Genomic DNA, 15,591 nt, shown 5'->3' with positions numbered 1-15,591 from the left:
AAAATGCTTTGTCCGCTGAAGTCTGGCATGTGTGTGCCAACGCAGTCGGAAAACTGCTGCGTTTGTTTATTTAATTAGTCTCGTCAGTTCCGAGACATCGTAGATGTTGTTATTATTCACGGTTATTAGCATTAAATTGCTTCGATAAGACGGTGCTAATAGTCTAATTTCTTGTTGCCAGAACTTTTCTATCGACAACGTCCAGATTCCAACCAGCCTGTGGCTCAAATATCCAACTTAACACCAATATCATATTGCTTATTTAATAATTTGACATGAACACTGTTCCATCTTAGTACATTTTGCAGGACCGCAGCTAATTTGCAGTTCGTACACCTCACCGCCACCAAAAGTAGTGCAGCTACTTTCACAGTTCATTTAATGGCACCAAATCCTTATTGCACTTTCAATTGCTCTAATGCTTTAATCAATGATAAGTGTTTGTGTTGGGCCTTTCTGAGACACAGATGATTAGTGTCCTGCCGGCCTGAACCAAACGGTCTCAACTTGTTTCATCAGAGGCTTCTTTTAGTCCATAATGTAAGAATCTGAAGTGTTTAAAGTGAGACTGAAGGTCGAAACTTTTCTTCTTACCCAGAGGACGCCTTCCTTCTTCATTCATTCATTCATTCATGCATTCATTCATTGTACATTCTCCTTCATAATGCACACACTAGCTGGTTTGTTTTATCTGCTGGAGAAACGTGGCGGCATAATGCAAAGATCCTTCTCGTATGCATTTGACGGCTTCTTCTAAGGTCACAAAAACCAAGCAATCTTTCATTGTAAAGCAATTATACACTTATACAACCACAGTTATGGGTAGTTTGTTCAGTATCTGCCAATACAAGTAGATTTGTTGAATTACTAAAGAAAGTTTACCGCTGAATAATTATGGGTATTTTTATTTTTGTTTGGTAAGATTTGACTCCGTGATGCAGACACAGTTCATAATTGGCTAATCAGGACAGTCACTGTGAATGTAGCATGGATCCACTTTATACGGGGAGGCATGGATGTAAATGTCACCGTCTCTACGAGGTTACACTGTGGGCGTCTTCACAGATTGATGACTACATAAAATCACCGTCTCACCCCGCCCCTGTTTAAAACCATTAAAAACGTATTTTCTGCTAACAATGAGTAATGGTTTTGAAGTGTTTTGTTTATTTCACGAGGGAATTATTGTGCTCTAAATGGGGGGGGCGGGGCTAAGGTGTAAAAAAACCAAAAAAATCTGTTTTTTTCATTTTTTTTGTCTGTGATTGGTGAGAGCAAATGTTAGAAATGTCACACTCCGTACCCAGGGGCTTCGCGATCAGCTGTTAACACCCCCCTTCTCTATTTATGCCGTACCAATTTGAGCCAAACTAGCCAGTAGGCGGTCATGTAGAATACTAACGAGACATTTCATGCTCTCCAGGAGAAGTGTTTTTCTGTGGGATGGAGAATGGAGGCCCTTGCCCATGCTGTGTGTTCATGTATGTTCCATGAACAAAATGTCCCTGAACCTATGAGCAGAAATACACACAATGTGTGCGGTCCATCCGAGGCAATTCTTTTGTTCATGTAGACTTTAATTTCCAATTACAAATTCGCTTAAAGCAAATCTATCACTGCTTACATGGGAGGGGGAAAAAGAAATCATAAAAGACTAGAGAATCTTGCAATTTTATGACACATGAATTATGTCGGCGTGTTTGCGTAGTCACAGTTGAACAAGAACTAATGAATATTGAACTTTCATGACGGTAAGATACAGATGAAACATTATACATTAAACTTTATGAAAGCGTGTCGGCTTCAATATACATACAAGACACTTCAAAAGTTTGGGGTCACTTTTTTTTTTCAATAACTATAACTTTAAATGAATCAGAATTACACTCCATACATTGTTAATGTGGTAAACGACTATTCTTGCTGCAAACGTCTGTTTTTTAATGGAATTTGTACATAGGTGTATGTACAGCATGTTCCAGCAACCATCTCTCCAGTGTTCTAATGGTACGTTGTGTTTGCTAATCGCGTTAGAAGGCTATTGGATGATTAGAAAAACCCTTGTGCAATGATGTTAGCACTCTTTGACAAAAAGGCAAAATTATTATTGTTAATAAAAATCATTATTTCTAATTTTGTCGATGTCTTGACTATATTTTCTCTTAATTTTGCAACTCTTTTGATGAATACAAGTGTGAGTTTTAATGGAAAACACAACAAAATTGTACAGGTGACCCCAAACTTTTGTGCAGTTGTGTATGTATATCATTACTTCAAATCACAACCTTGATTTTCTAACATTTCAGTAACTGTCTATGGCCCCTAAATGTCAATAACATAATTATTCAGCTACGTGACGTGACGTTTGCAGTCCTTAGTCATGTGGTGGTCACATGACAGTCGTGACGGACATCTCTCTTTACAGCACCTTTGCCTGTGTTTACTCATATATATTTATACCAGGAGTGTCAAAGTCATTTGTTCACGGGCATTTGAGCTCAAGTGGGCCTAACCAATAAAACCATAGCATACTAACCTATAAAACAACAACAACAACTCCCTGTGTTTTACATGTATTTTTTTTACAAAACAAGCAACCTGAAATTTCTTGAGAAAAATAAGTGCCTTTTATGCCTAAATTTACCATTTACTCATGTGCATTACAACTTACAGATCACAGTGTGTCTCCAAAGGGCATCTGGAGCTGAAAAATGCAGTATTTCACATTAGAATTAGATTCTAATCATGTGCAATTGTCACAAATTCATCCTGTGGGCCGAAATTGGATTTGATTCTGGCCTTGGGGCCGTATGTTTGCCATCTCTGGCATGTACGCTTAATTTTACTCATTTGTTTCTTTATCCCGATATTCAATACAGTGATTTAGGGAGTTAGGGAGTCCTTTACGTTATAACTGATTACAAATGCGTAACAGTCTCCTTTTTTTACACCCCTAAATAAATTATAAATAAATATGCGTACTTCTAACCGATTTGTATTTATTTTCATTATATTGTTAATTATTTAGCCTTCGTTTATGTGATAGAGATTAGCGAATTAGTTCACTGACGCAAGGCTCTGCAATTGCAGCACTTGCATCACTTCATTATCACGAATTGGTCTGTAATGGATATTATATATACATCACGTCGAGTTCCAGTTTGCTCGAATTGTTTGACCAGCAGTTCAGCAACTATAGGATAGTGCGTTAATGATGATGTAAAACTGATTAATGCTGTGTCTACGGGCTGATCAGTTATTTGACTGTTTGTTGTAGCTCCAGTTAATTAACTTATCAGACCGGCAGCATTAAAAAAAAAAAAAAAAGTTGCTTCATTCTGCTCAAAGCATCAAAAAACTAATTTTGCTTTTGTGGTTTTGATGAATATCATGTCGAATTCCATTTGATATAATGAATACCAAAACAGCTTGAATAAGGTTTTCTAGTTGGACGTATGAAATACTCGGTGTTTCTTGTTTCCGATGAATAGCATACATGTGCGACGTGAAACGACTAAATCTCACTTAGGTCCTTGAAACTTCTCCGGGCTACCCTGAGAGCCGATTGACTCGGACGCATTGGTCTACAGCGTTATTATACAGATGGTTTATGGTTTATATGCCTCGACGAAGTGCAAGAGGTGTAGGACGGTACACGGGGCGTCGAGGGGACCGCACTCAACTGGCATGGGAGTCGTTTGGACGTAGATCATGAACTGTCTTTTTCTTTCCCTGCCTCGCTGGCTCACCGGAAGACCTCTGTATGACACTAATTTTGCAGTGTCGACTGTTCCACCGAGCGTTCACGGGTGACCGACTGTCCCGATTCGGCCGCGTGATCGAGACTAAAAGGAAAGTGGAGAAGCGCCGGGGTAAAAGTTCCAAAGAAACATGGAATCGGCGAAGATTTTGTGGATCTGATGAGCTGTGAAAAAAAGAGGGCAGGTCCTTAGAGAAGGAAGTGGGGATGTTTATACGGGGGACATGTCTGTCCACTTAAGGGCTTAGAACCGATTATGGCACCAATCTAATTTCTCCCGTAGTGGAGGCTTGTGGCTCGGTGGGCAGTGTGAGCAGTTTTTTTTTCTGCCGGGGAAATCTCTTTACAAGTCCATAAAGACGAGGGGATCGTAATCAGGGAGGCTTCTGGGCGTGTCCGCTTGTACTCATCCTGTACATTAATCTGCCAGTCTGGACGTGTGTGTACAATCCTAAAAGGATGAGATACGAGCGCGTGTGCGGTTGGAGGGAGTGTTTAGAGTCGTCTGTCAGGGTTACAAGAGAGTGTGTCACTGATTGCATCTCAGCCCATCGGGGGGTGGGGGGGGGGGGGGGACAGAATGATAACTAGCAACTCAGTGTGAGAAAACTTCAAGTTAAAGAACAGCCTCACTATTTTTCATTATCCCCAAAATCCTTTATCCCTGAATTCTTACCACAACTTGCTTTTTACTTCTTTTTGGGAGAGTCTCTCCGGGGGTCGGAGCTATCTCGCACTTCTTACGCTATCCTGGCTTCACTGCAAGGTTTTTTTGATGCTCGATGTGAAATGAAGTAGATGTCATTTGGGGAAAGCAGGAGTCGGATACTCTGTAGTGTTGTGTGTGCGTGTCAGGAGGTAGCGGAAAATGGCTGCTAATAAACACTTCTGACACACCGGGGCTCTCATCCACATTCCACTCAAGGTTTTTCTTTTCTCTCTTCAGCAGATTAGTCACATTCTCATACCCCTTGTCCACATTTGAATGCACTGTCTCCACCTGCGAATCTCCCTTTTTTTTTTTTTTTTTCCAACAAGTCAAGGATTGGAACACTCGCATATTTAATGTTTTTTTTTTTTTTTTTTTTCTTCGAGCACACAGCCAAATCGTTGTTTTTCAATGCGAGGCACATCGCTCACTGCCGCGGTCGGAGAGGTTGAGAGAGACAGCACAGGGTCACGGGCAGTGTTATTGACTGATAAATCAAAAGGTGATGTGCAGGTTTGTGTCTGTGATAGAAATACCGTGTCATAGCATTGTTATTTTATGTCCAAGTTCTCCAATAACCTCTGAACCCACATGAATCAGACAAATGTATATTCCCCCCGCTATAGGTATGGAGACAATTATTGATCCTATTGTATCTATCGGACCACACACCATTACAGTCACAAGCAAACATGCATTTTTTTTCACTGAATTATCATCTGCTCATTATCTATTACAGGGGTGTCAAACTCATTTTCACTGAGGGCCACATCAGCATAATGGTTACCCTCAAAGGGCCAGATGTAACTGTCATACGAAATAAATGTAGCTAAATGTAACCAAATATAATGTCAAATAAAGGTCACTACTCCGTAACATATTGCTAAATAACTTCCTGTATTTATTACTGATTCCAGTTACAAATATGATGCATTATAGATGTAACCCGGTCCACGATGGTGATGCTGTCACTTTGCGGGTAACACAATCGCCATGCATTGTGGGAGATGTAGTTTATGGTCAATGCACGCCTTAAAGCAGCATAGACCTATTTTAACACAGATTTTTAAGACCAATTAATCACTCGCGGTAAAAAGGGCTGATGGAAATATCACATCGTATCATTGTTATTGTGTTGAAGTTCTCTATGCCTCATACATGAGTCATTTTAGTAGTTTTATAATTAATTTCACCCAAAAATGATTTGAGCACCTTGATTTTTGGGTTTCGAATAGCCTCCATTGTGTGGAGGACGAAATCTGACACTCTCAAATAAATGTATATATTTTACATCAATTAGCTGCTGCATGCTGGTTTTTTTCCCTATTTGTTTCAAATGTGTTTTCAGTGTGTGTTGACTCCTTTCCCATTTCGAATAATGAGTTACTGAATCATCACAAATGCACCATTCGCTGTCAAACAAGAATGACACCAGTGACGATTCAATCCCAATGTGGCGACGGTTACACTTTTCACCGTCTTACACCGCCACGCTCCCTCTTTCCCCAAAACCTAGCGTGGCTAATTTTTTGCAGCATCACGTTGGAAAAGCTGCAGAGTCAGGGTCTATCGTCGTAGGCTGCCAAAATAAAGTAGGAGAAGAATTATAATTGTATTATAATTAATTTATACACCTGGGTGCCATGTATCCATCACTTCCAATTGGAAAATCCTGCATCTATTGCAGAGACATTTGACCTGGAAGGGAATGAAGTTTGTATCCATTCCCATTTTTTGTTAGCAGGGTTTTTGGACCAGTGCAAATGTCGCTTTAGATGCCAGCATGGCTTAATTCCTCTTCAGGTATTGAGAAAATTATTAATTACCGCCCCACTGTCACATAAGTATTTCTTTGAAATAGCATCATTAATATTCTGTGTTCATAATCTGACTCTGGGTCAAAATTACAATTCCTTCTGAGCTACAGTGATATGATTGTGTCAAGAAGTAACCCGCCACTGCTAATTTTGTGGGTCATCGTCAGTTCATTGGTAAAATATGTAAGCAAACCTGTGAATGTCTTACTGAAAGAGTAGGTTTTTTTTTTTGTTCTTTTGTCTGATGTGAGAAACGTGCCATTCAAAATCGACCCACTGCAGATGAACTTGATTCTGAGGGTTAAAACAGGCGGGGTTTTGAAGTAAAAAGTCTTCTTTAAAGAGAAGTCGTGTATGGCAAGAGTTCACGGGTGAGGTTTCAGAGATGGGGGGGGGGGGGGGGGGAGTGGAGGTGGGGGGTGGAGCAGCGGGGAGGGGGATAAGTGTGTGCTTTTGAAGATGAAGCAGATGGATTAGTGTTATCTGAGCTCCTTGCTTCCTTTCCTCTTCTCTCTTTCTCCAGGTAGAGTGGGTGGACGACTGAATGGACTGAAGAAGTGACCCACAAAGGTTCAGAGGAGGGGAGGGGAGTTTCAGGAGCGGGGGGGAGTCCGTACAAGACAGGATTCGCAAACCAGAGGAGGAGGAGAAAGAAGTGGGTTGGAAGGAGAAAAAAAATAATCCAGTAGCGAGTGTCTTAGGAGAGCAACGGTGGTGAAGGGGAGGGAGGTGGATACCCAGCATGCGGGCAGCATGGAACGGGTGAGGGAGCAGCGGCCTTTCTGCTCGCTGTCCAAGAACCAGAGAGACCGAGAGAGGGACTACGAGAGAGACCGGGACCGGGAGCGCCGCTACACTGCCTCCTCGAACGAGCAGGAGGAGGGATCCTGCCGTGTGCCCACTCAGAAATCCTACAGCTCCAGCGAGACGCTCCAGGCCTTTGACCATGACCCGACACGAATGCTGTTCGGAGGCCGAGTCAAGGAGATGGTCCACAAGGAAAGTGCAGAGTACAGCAGGCCAGGTCAGTACAGTAAGAGTGAATGGTGCATCTATGCAGATGTGAGGTGGTTAGTCAAACTTCCACATAATATGCATGTATGTCGTCAGGAAAGGTAATTTTTTATTAAAACAGCTTTAAAACAGCAGGAAAAGTTAAAACAAAAAAAAGGGTCTTTTTCCTATTTTTAAAACAGAATAGAGAAAAACCAAGACAAGAAAGAAGATAAATTTACGATTAAAAAAACATAACATTGCAGTAGAAGTAAGAGTTTCTCCTTCTGTTTCTGCAAACGTAATATTCAAAAGATTATTTATCTATGTTTAAATTCTACATGCTATATTATCTGTACAGCTGCATGACATGGTAAAAAAAAGAAAAAGAGATCATATTGAGGTCATTTTGGGACACGATTCATAATCGGTGTGACCGATCAGTTCTATGAGGAAACTCATAAACGATCCGATCACAACGCTGTGACATCTTTGACGTGTCTGTCATCAAACAAAAAGGTTTCTTTTTTTTTTTTTTTTTCTCCTCAAAGGAGCAAGATCTTCTCAGCAAGTGAATTCCTGCAGCACTGCAGAATTTCATCACCACGATGCTTTGCCACACATTTAAACCCACGTGAATAACTGCAGTGTCTTTTGTTTAGGGATATTGCACTTGGTCCTATTGCAATTTTTTTTGTTTTCATAATTAATTATGCTGCCTTTGTACCCCAGCAATGTGATGCTTTAGTTTTTAGTTATATATATGAAAAAAGAAGCTTAAATAGTCTTATTTCCCAAAAGGGGAAATGTTTGGTCATACATTTTCTTTGGCAAACCTCAGTTAATACAATAAACAAGTACATTATTGGACAGTAAATTGTGAAACGTTATTAGTAAATGACCAAGGATTCTGCAGTCTTATGCTTTAACCTTATACCAGTATGTCATACAGTGGTAAACACAGTTGATTCATGACAAACAAACACTTTCATTATGTTATCCCAAATTTTTTTTGGTAGAACCTCACATTAAGTGTAATCCAGTGGTCGTTTGACCCTGAAACAAATCAAACGCCCTGCTGGACTGTGTTAAAAATAAGTTCAGCAAATAACTCTCTGCTCAAAATGGCTGCTGCAAAGTGCTCTGATTCCTGTAATTAAAAAAAAGTTTGAGTCGTTTGTTCTGTTTTATGGCACTCCTCTGGCTCATAAGATTGCAATTAGAAACTCTATCCATTACTCCCCTTACATTTTCTTGGTGCTAATTGGTGCCCGTTTTAGAATTAATGGGCTTGTGATGAAGTCATTGGAAGAATGCTAGTATTTCTCCATGTGTTTATTTATTTATTTTTTAAATCTGTAAATTTAATGTTAACGACTGTTTCTTTAATCATCACAGTGGATGTGGGATGTCCATGTGTGATCACGTGGAAATGGAACAGGAGCACACGTTTGCACAGCTAATCAGAGATAATCTGTGTGTTTGTGAGATGGATTGAAAATATCAGCATTTAAATGTCATTTTTTAATGGTTTGAAAGTCTATAGCCTTTTGGCATACACACAGAATACAATAAATTAATCCAAAAATGAGACAAAGGGATACAATAACTGCCACAATGCTGAAAACTAGCATTAAAATTAAAGTAAAGAGATGAGGATTAACTCGTTTACGCTGTTTTTTTTCTCATTTCTAATAAGATTTCTTAATTGCTTCTGCATGTTAAATCAATACAGATATAAAAAGAAAAGGTTGGAGGGGTTTTATTTCAGGTTAATGACAGAAGAAGGACAATTGTTGTGGTTCTAGAGTTCCATATCACATCTACTCGTCAATAATAATAATGGTTATTATGAAAAACTAAGAATATCCTGTTTTTTATTATAAAAAAAAAAAAATACAAACACAACTTGTGACTTTTAATGAGATGTTTGTGTGTATTTGCAAAAGTGTAAAAAAAAAAAAGAGAGAGAGAAGAATATAAATAATTAAATTTGCTTTAGTGTCTTTGAAGGCATGGCAGGCTGTTATTTTTTATTTCCAGTCAACACCCGAGCCTTAAGTAATGAGCCTTGACAAACAAAAATAAAACAAAATTATGTTGATGATTTACTGCGACACAGCATGTGTCTGATTCAGTTCATGAAAAATAAAACAAATAATGAATTGAGGGATTCTTTTTGTTTTTTATATATATATATATATATATGTGTAGTTAAACTCAGCACAGCATGCTTGATTTTTTAGAAGATCTGTTGGTTCTAAATGTCTCACAGACCTGGGATATGTTCATTTTTCTTTTTTTTATTACTCTTCTTTTATGAGTTGAGTTAAAGAAAACACTCTTTGGCATCTTGATAAGTTGATGAGTGTTAAGCAGCGTGGGAGGATGTCGTAATGGCTTCCGTTTAACAACCTCCTCCCGTGTCCCACAGGCTCATAGGTTAAGTGTTTTTTTAAGCGGCCCCCGATCTCGGCCATTAACCGCGTTGTTGCTTGGTTTGTTAACTTTACAACTTCTGTCATTCACAGGGCAGACATTTTCACTGAGGCAGCTCGGGATATGCGAGCCTTCGTCGCGCAGAGGCTTGGCGCTCTGCCCTGAGACGGGCCTCTCTCACCCGCTCAGCAGCTACTCCCGAGGACCGGTCGCGACCGAAAACCATGAACCTGTATCACCGGAACGTACCATGACTCTTTGGGGAACGGGGGCCAAGTCTGGGCAGAATTCGTGCCTCTCCAGCCGCTCTAACTCGGCGCTCACGCTCACTGACACGGAAATGGACAATAAATCGGACAATGAGATGGGTGAGTAGGGCACACTTTGCCTGTCTTTTATCTTTAAAGAGCCGACTTGTTTGCGTCCTCATGCTTCCATTGCTTTTCAAAGGGGGAGAAATCACTATGTGGTAAAAAGGGCTAGATTATGTGCCGGTGCTGGAGACAAGGCCCTGATTGGTTGGCGAGAGTGGGGCCGTGTGGTGATTGGTTGGAGCTGGTATCTGGAGAGGCATTTGCAGCTGCCTTTCTGTGGATCAAAGGCGTAAGTCCTTGCCGCATGCGGAAAAGAATTTGGCCTTCTGATTGAGTGGTTGCTAGTCACCTGGTCCCTCTCCACAGGAAGCAGAGGAGTTTGATAAAGTTTCCCCATGGGCTTGCGCCTATAGTCAAAGATAGCTTTGTGTGCGATTGTGCTTAGAAATTCTTGGTTGAATGGACATGGACAATAGCTGATTAAATTGTTTGAAGTGCAAATTTGATCATGCTGGAAACCTAAGATGGAGGACTGAGTGTTTCTTTTTTTCTTTTTTCTTTTTTTAAAGGGCAAATCTTTTTGAGGCAATGTGTGTATATACAGCCACTGCATATCTGCATTGTTGTTAAACTCCCAACACTTTTTTTTAATGCTCTCTGCGTACCACCGCTTCCTGAAAACATCTTCTTTAAACGGCATTCATTGCTGCTTTTCAACACTGTTGCTGTTCCCTCTTTCAGGCTTTTTCTGTAATTAAAAGCATTTCATCTTTTCAGCCTCATTTCATTCACCAATACGTTTCCACCCTTTATAGATTTTTATCCTCTCTCCGGCTTCGTACGTTTTGAGCGCAAATCTTTAAAAAAAACATTGCTTTCCCGATGGTGAGCGCTCGTGACGTTGCACATCGCTCACTTACATCTCAGTGTGAGTCAACACGTGTCCAATTCAAACCCTTCCCGACGTATAGTTGTAATTATTTTTTTTTTAAGAAAGTGATGATCTCGGAGTGGCAGGCAGTTAAAATAATTAGGTTTGATTACACTTTCCTGGGAAGAACATTTAAGGAAGAGGGCAGAAAGCAAAAAATGTCTTTGCATTCATGTGCTATCAATTCTTATTCTGAGAACATTTGCCACATTCTGACATTTGAGACAAGTCATTTTCTTAATGGCCGTATTCATCATCGTGAGCTGTCCCCGGGTGGTGTTTGAGTTTGGGTGGCCGAGTTAGTCTTTTTTTTTTTTTACCGTTTTCAAAATGCCAGGCGAAATTCAAACTCATGTATTTGCTCTAGCGTCTGGCCTTTTTTTTTCCTTTAGTCCAACACACTGTGTGTACATTTTATGAGTCACTAAAAAGCTCGGGCCCAACCGCAGGGGGTGGCGGTAAACATGACCCTCACCTCCTTAGTGCTCATCTCCAGTCACATTTGTTGCTCCACATACCAAGCATGAAGCCAAATCACGGGTCACCGCTCCATTCTGCCGGACACAAGGAGTCTGCGTACCGTGAAGGTTTTCTATTAAGTCTTGATTTTACCTGAACTCCACCACTTCAGCTGCATGAACACACACACACCGTACACATTCTTGTACTTGCTGCATACTGAGGACCAGGTAAAAGTGCTGACAAAGTGAGGACCAGCATTTCCACTTTATAAATCAACACAATTACAAATATCTACTTCATGAATGACATCTATAAAGAACGACTGGGTGCAGTACCATAAAATGTCTGCAGGTGGAGCCCCAGAGCAAAAAAGGGCTGGGAAACTTTTTCGATTAATATTTAAAAAAAAAAAAAAAAAAAATGTTGTCCAAAATTTGACAAAAACGTCATACTATACTATGTCATCCAAAATTTGAAAAAAATTTGACTACAAATTTTTGGTCCAAAATTTTACTAAAACCTCATACTATACTATGTCGACCAAAAGTTTTTGACAAATTGAGTATAGCATGTTATAGCAACCTTAGGAAGTGATTGATGTGATTGATGAAAACAAAGTGAGGACCGGCCAAAATGTCCTCACTCTGTTGGTTAAAACCCCTCACTGGTCCTCAGTATGCTACAAGTACAAGAACACACACACACACACACACACACACACACACACACACACACACACACACACACACACACACACACACACACACACACACACACACACACAGAGAGAGAGAGTCTGGTTACCATGACTTCAGAGGACTTACTTATTCTATCTTTAATCATAACTATGACTGAACTAACCCCTTATTCTTACCTTAACCCTTTAACACAGAGTGTATAGCAGACGTCACATTTGCGCAAGCGCACTTTGCATTACCGTAATCACACGGCGGTTTGTGCTATGTGAAACATTCCAACTGTTTATGAAAGCTGAGAAGTTGCAAATCAAAGCCAACCTGTGGTTATTACGGTAATTTCACTCGTGCTGTTGCAGGAAGCCGGCAATTCATTGTGTTTGGCACCAGAGAGGAGAGAGTTGGAAAAACGCCCGTGCATAGTTTCATTTTTTTTGGACACTAATACAAAAACTCCAACAAATGTTACTTATAAACACTTATAAATATGTGTGATACTGTTAAGATTTCAAATTTAACACACCAAATCTGGTGATCAAATACAGCAGTGTTTTTTTTTAACAACCTCCTCCCGTGTCCCACAGGCTCATAGGTTAAGTGTTTTTTTAAGCGGCCCCCGATCTCGGCCATTAACCGCGTTGTTGCTTGGTTTGTTAACTTTACAACATCTGTCATTCACAGGGCAGACATTTTCAAAATAAACATTTAGTTTTTCTTCATTTTAAATAGTGAATACACTGTTTTAACGTAAGGACTTAAAATCACAGCATCATTTTGAGGCTTAACTAAATGCTTTAGCCCACTCCTTCTCAAATAGTGGGGCGGGCCCCCCTGGGGGGGTGGGGGCACGGTGTGATGCCGTGGGGGAGCGTGTGAATAAAGTGTAATTGCACATCCAAATCCACAAATTGATGCACTCTAAATGTTTGTTATAGACTAAAAACCAATGTTAATAAAGTTATTCTTTGTTGTAAGTTGATAGTTTGGGGGTGGGGGGGGGGCGCAAAATGTGTTCTTCATCCTAAGGGGGGCCCTTTAAAGGGTGGCATAACATGAGGACCAGCCAAAATGTCCTCACAAAGATACCCATACAAGAACACACACTTCTTTTGGAAACATCTCCCCATGTTGCTGATTGGCTGCCTCACTATTGTCTCACTCTCATTCATTACATAGAAGGAAAAAACCCTGCCAGGTCTTTCTTTATACCAGTGGCTAGACATTTAAATGCTGCAAACTAAATTCTTTTTTAAAGAGTCAATTTCTAGGTTTTAATTGCACATCATTTTTATGTGCTGAGACTGCTCTGGAGAGGAAATTTGAAAATGTGCTTTCTGAAGCTTTAGTCATGTTTTCTAGCATTTCAATTTAGAACCAGAGCAAAGGAAAAACCCTACAAACCCGATATATACATGACCAGATCTTCTAGATCTCGTATTTTTGTCAGGAGGCGTTGCACTTTTGACTTTCACTATTTAATGAAGCCGTTAAGAGAAATGACCCATCCGAAGGTTTCCATCAGCCGAATATGCATGCAGAGGCTGCGACAAGGGGCCGTTCAGCCCCACTTATTCATAAATGAACCCAATATTTCATTCTAATTCGCTCTGTTCTACCGCGCTCGACGTAGACGAGTGCCAAAGCCTCAGCACATTTCGCGGGAGCACGACGTCGGCAAAACGTTAACCTCCCGTGATCTGAGAGAGAAAGAGGTGTCCGCCTTTTGTTGAAGATGAAACCTGAGTGGTCAATCTCGTAGGTTCTGCGGCTCTGAATGATCCACTTGGATCCGTGCAGAGCTTCCTGAAGTGACGCATTTGCATTTTTTGTAAACAGAGGTGATGTGTTATTTTTCACCAGAGAGGGCTCCTCCAGTCAAAGTGTTATCACTTGAGCTCCTTTTATCATGATACAGTTTAAAAAAAACAAAGAAAAAACACTTTATATCCACATCTCACGCAGCATAATAATCACATTTTGGATAGAAAAACAAACCACCGCGTGCGTTAACGCCCGCCGCAACAAACGTGTTTATTTTCTTGCTGTATCAATGATGACGTATTGTTTATGACACAAACATGAACTTACGTGGGGGGGAAAAAAGAGAAAAGATTAAATGTATGTAGCAGCCTCCATTGATTTTGCTCTTCAGATAACCCCCCCCCCCCCCCCCGCCACTGATAGAATCCCTCGAAAACAAAATTGATGGATTCACGCGTCTGTTTTATTGGTTTTCATCAGTTTAAGTCAGTGCATCTCAACAGATGACACCGTCCTGTCGGTGTGTGTTTATTGATTACATGTTCAATTAATAATTGTCATGTTTGGAAGGCACAAACTTCTTTTTGCACTAATTTTCTGGGAAAAAAAAAAAAGAAAAAAAAATCCTTACACTGTCTATACCTGACAGTGATAGCTTAGCATAGGCAAACACAGCCACACACACTTAGTGCTCATGGTACATATGTTCACTTGATGTCTCGTGTTACATTAGTGCTTTGTGACATGTACCAGCTGTAAACTGCATGTCTGCTTTGAGGGGGTACTCTTGCAATAACTGCCACTCTGATTTTATTTTATTTTTTATTTAAAAAAAAAAGGAGGAAAAAAATTAATAAATGTTTGCATTCAGCAGCTGAAATTGAACTTTAAACAATTCATTTCACTCTAAGTGAGTGAAAGATCTTATAAAGACATAACTGCTGAAAATGTAATCATTTATAATCCAGCATTTATTATGTAGAATTGTTTTTAAATACATTGAATTCTTCTTGTTACAAGGGAGTTTTTTTTTTTCTTCTTCTGGCAAAAACAGACTTTCTTGAAGCTGCAATGTCCCTTTGATACAAATATAGCGCTCCAAATAACAACAACAAGAACAACATCAATGTTATGACCAGGACGTTTATTTTACATATTTGTCATGAGAGTATTAAACAGTAAGTGGTTGCGATTATTATGTGTTTTTGTGTTTTTATGTGATAAAGCGGTAGATAATGGATGGATGGATGGAATGTATGTCTATACTGACTTTATTGTTATCATGTAAGATGTAGATAGGATAGGTACATATAGGTTCAATACTTTTTTTGTTCTTCTTGTCTGCTGCACTGCATTTCTTTTTTGCAATCTTTTAATGTCACAACCTAATGATTTAAATTGCTTTGAGATAACGTGTGCTGCGATCAGCCTCTGTGAAAATAACATCTCATTTGATTTAGTCGGATTCGAATTCGTCACCATCATCATCTTTTATGGACGAGAGGATAAGACGCACTGAGAGGCAAGCGTGTACAAAAGGGAGCTGCTTTTGTTAAATGTATGAACATTAAGTTTGTGGTGTGACCTTGTACCATGTGCACCTGAAATTATGATTTTTTTTTTTTTCAATGATATACACATACTGAATTTGCATGGGTTAGAAATTAGAATATAGGTCACGTGTTTTTCAGATGCACACAAAGGAGCTGC

General features: G+C 39.9%; 1 protein-coding gene across 1 annotated transcript in view; it reads left to right on the top strand.

Moving 5' to 3' along the window:
• Nucleotides 1–9,953: 9,953 nt before the first annotated feature.
• The window catches only part of LOC310929073 (teneurin-3), a gene marked incomplete at both ends in the record, with an annotated part of 158,391 nt that continues 152,753 nt past the window's right edge, over nucleotides 9,954–15,591 (top strand). Inside the window, one exon of the mRNA XM_083891778.1 lies at nucleotides 9,954–10,086. Coding sequence (XP_083747904.1) covers nucleotides 9,969–10,086 — 118 coding nt within the window. The remainder of the gene's footprint in view (nucleotides 10,087–15,591) is intronic.

The sequence above is a fragment of the Microchirus variegatus genome (assembly GCF_963457635.1).
Source record: "Microchirus variegatus genome assembly, chromosome: 6".
NCBI classification, from domain to species: domain Eukaryota; kingdom Metazoa; phylum Chordata; class Actinopteri; order Pleuronectiformes; family Soleidae; genus Microchirus; species Microchirus variegatus.
The sequence above is the reverse complement of the archived record's forward strand: the minus strand, read 5'-3'. Positions and strand labels throughout refer to the sequence as shown.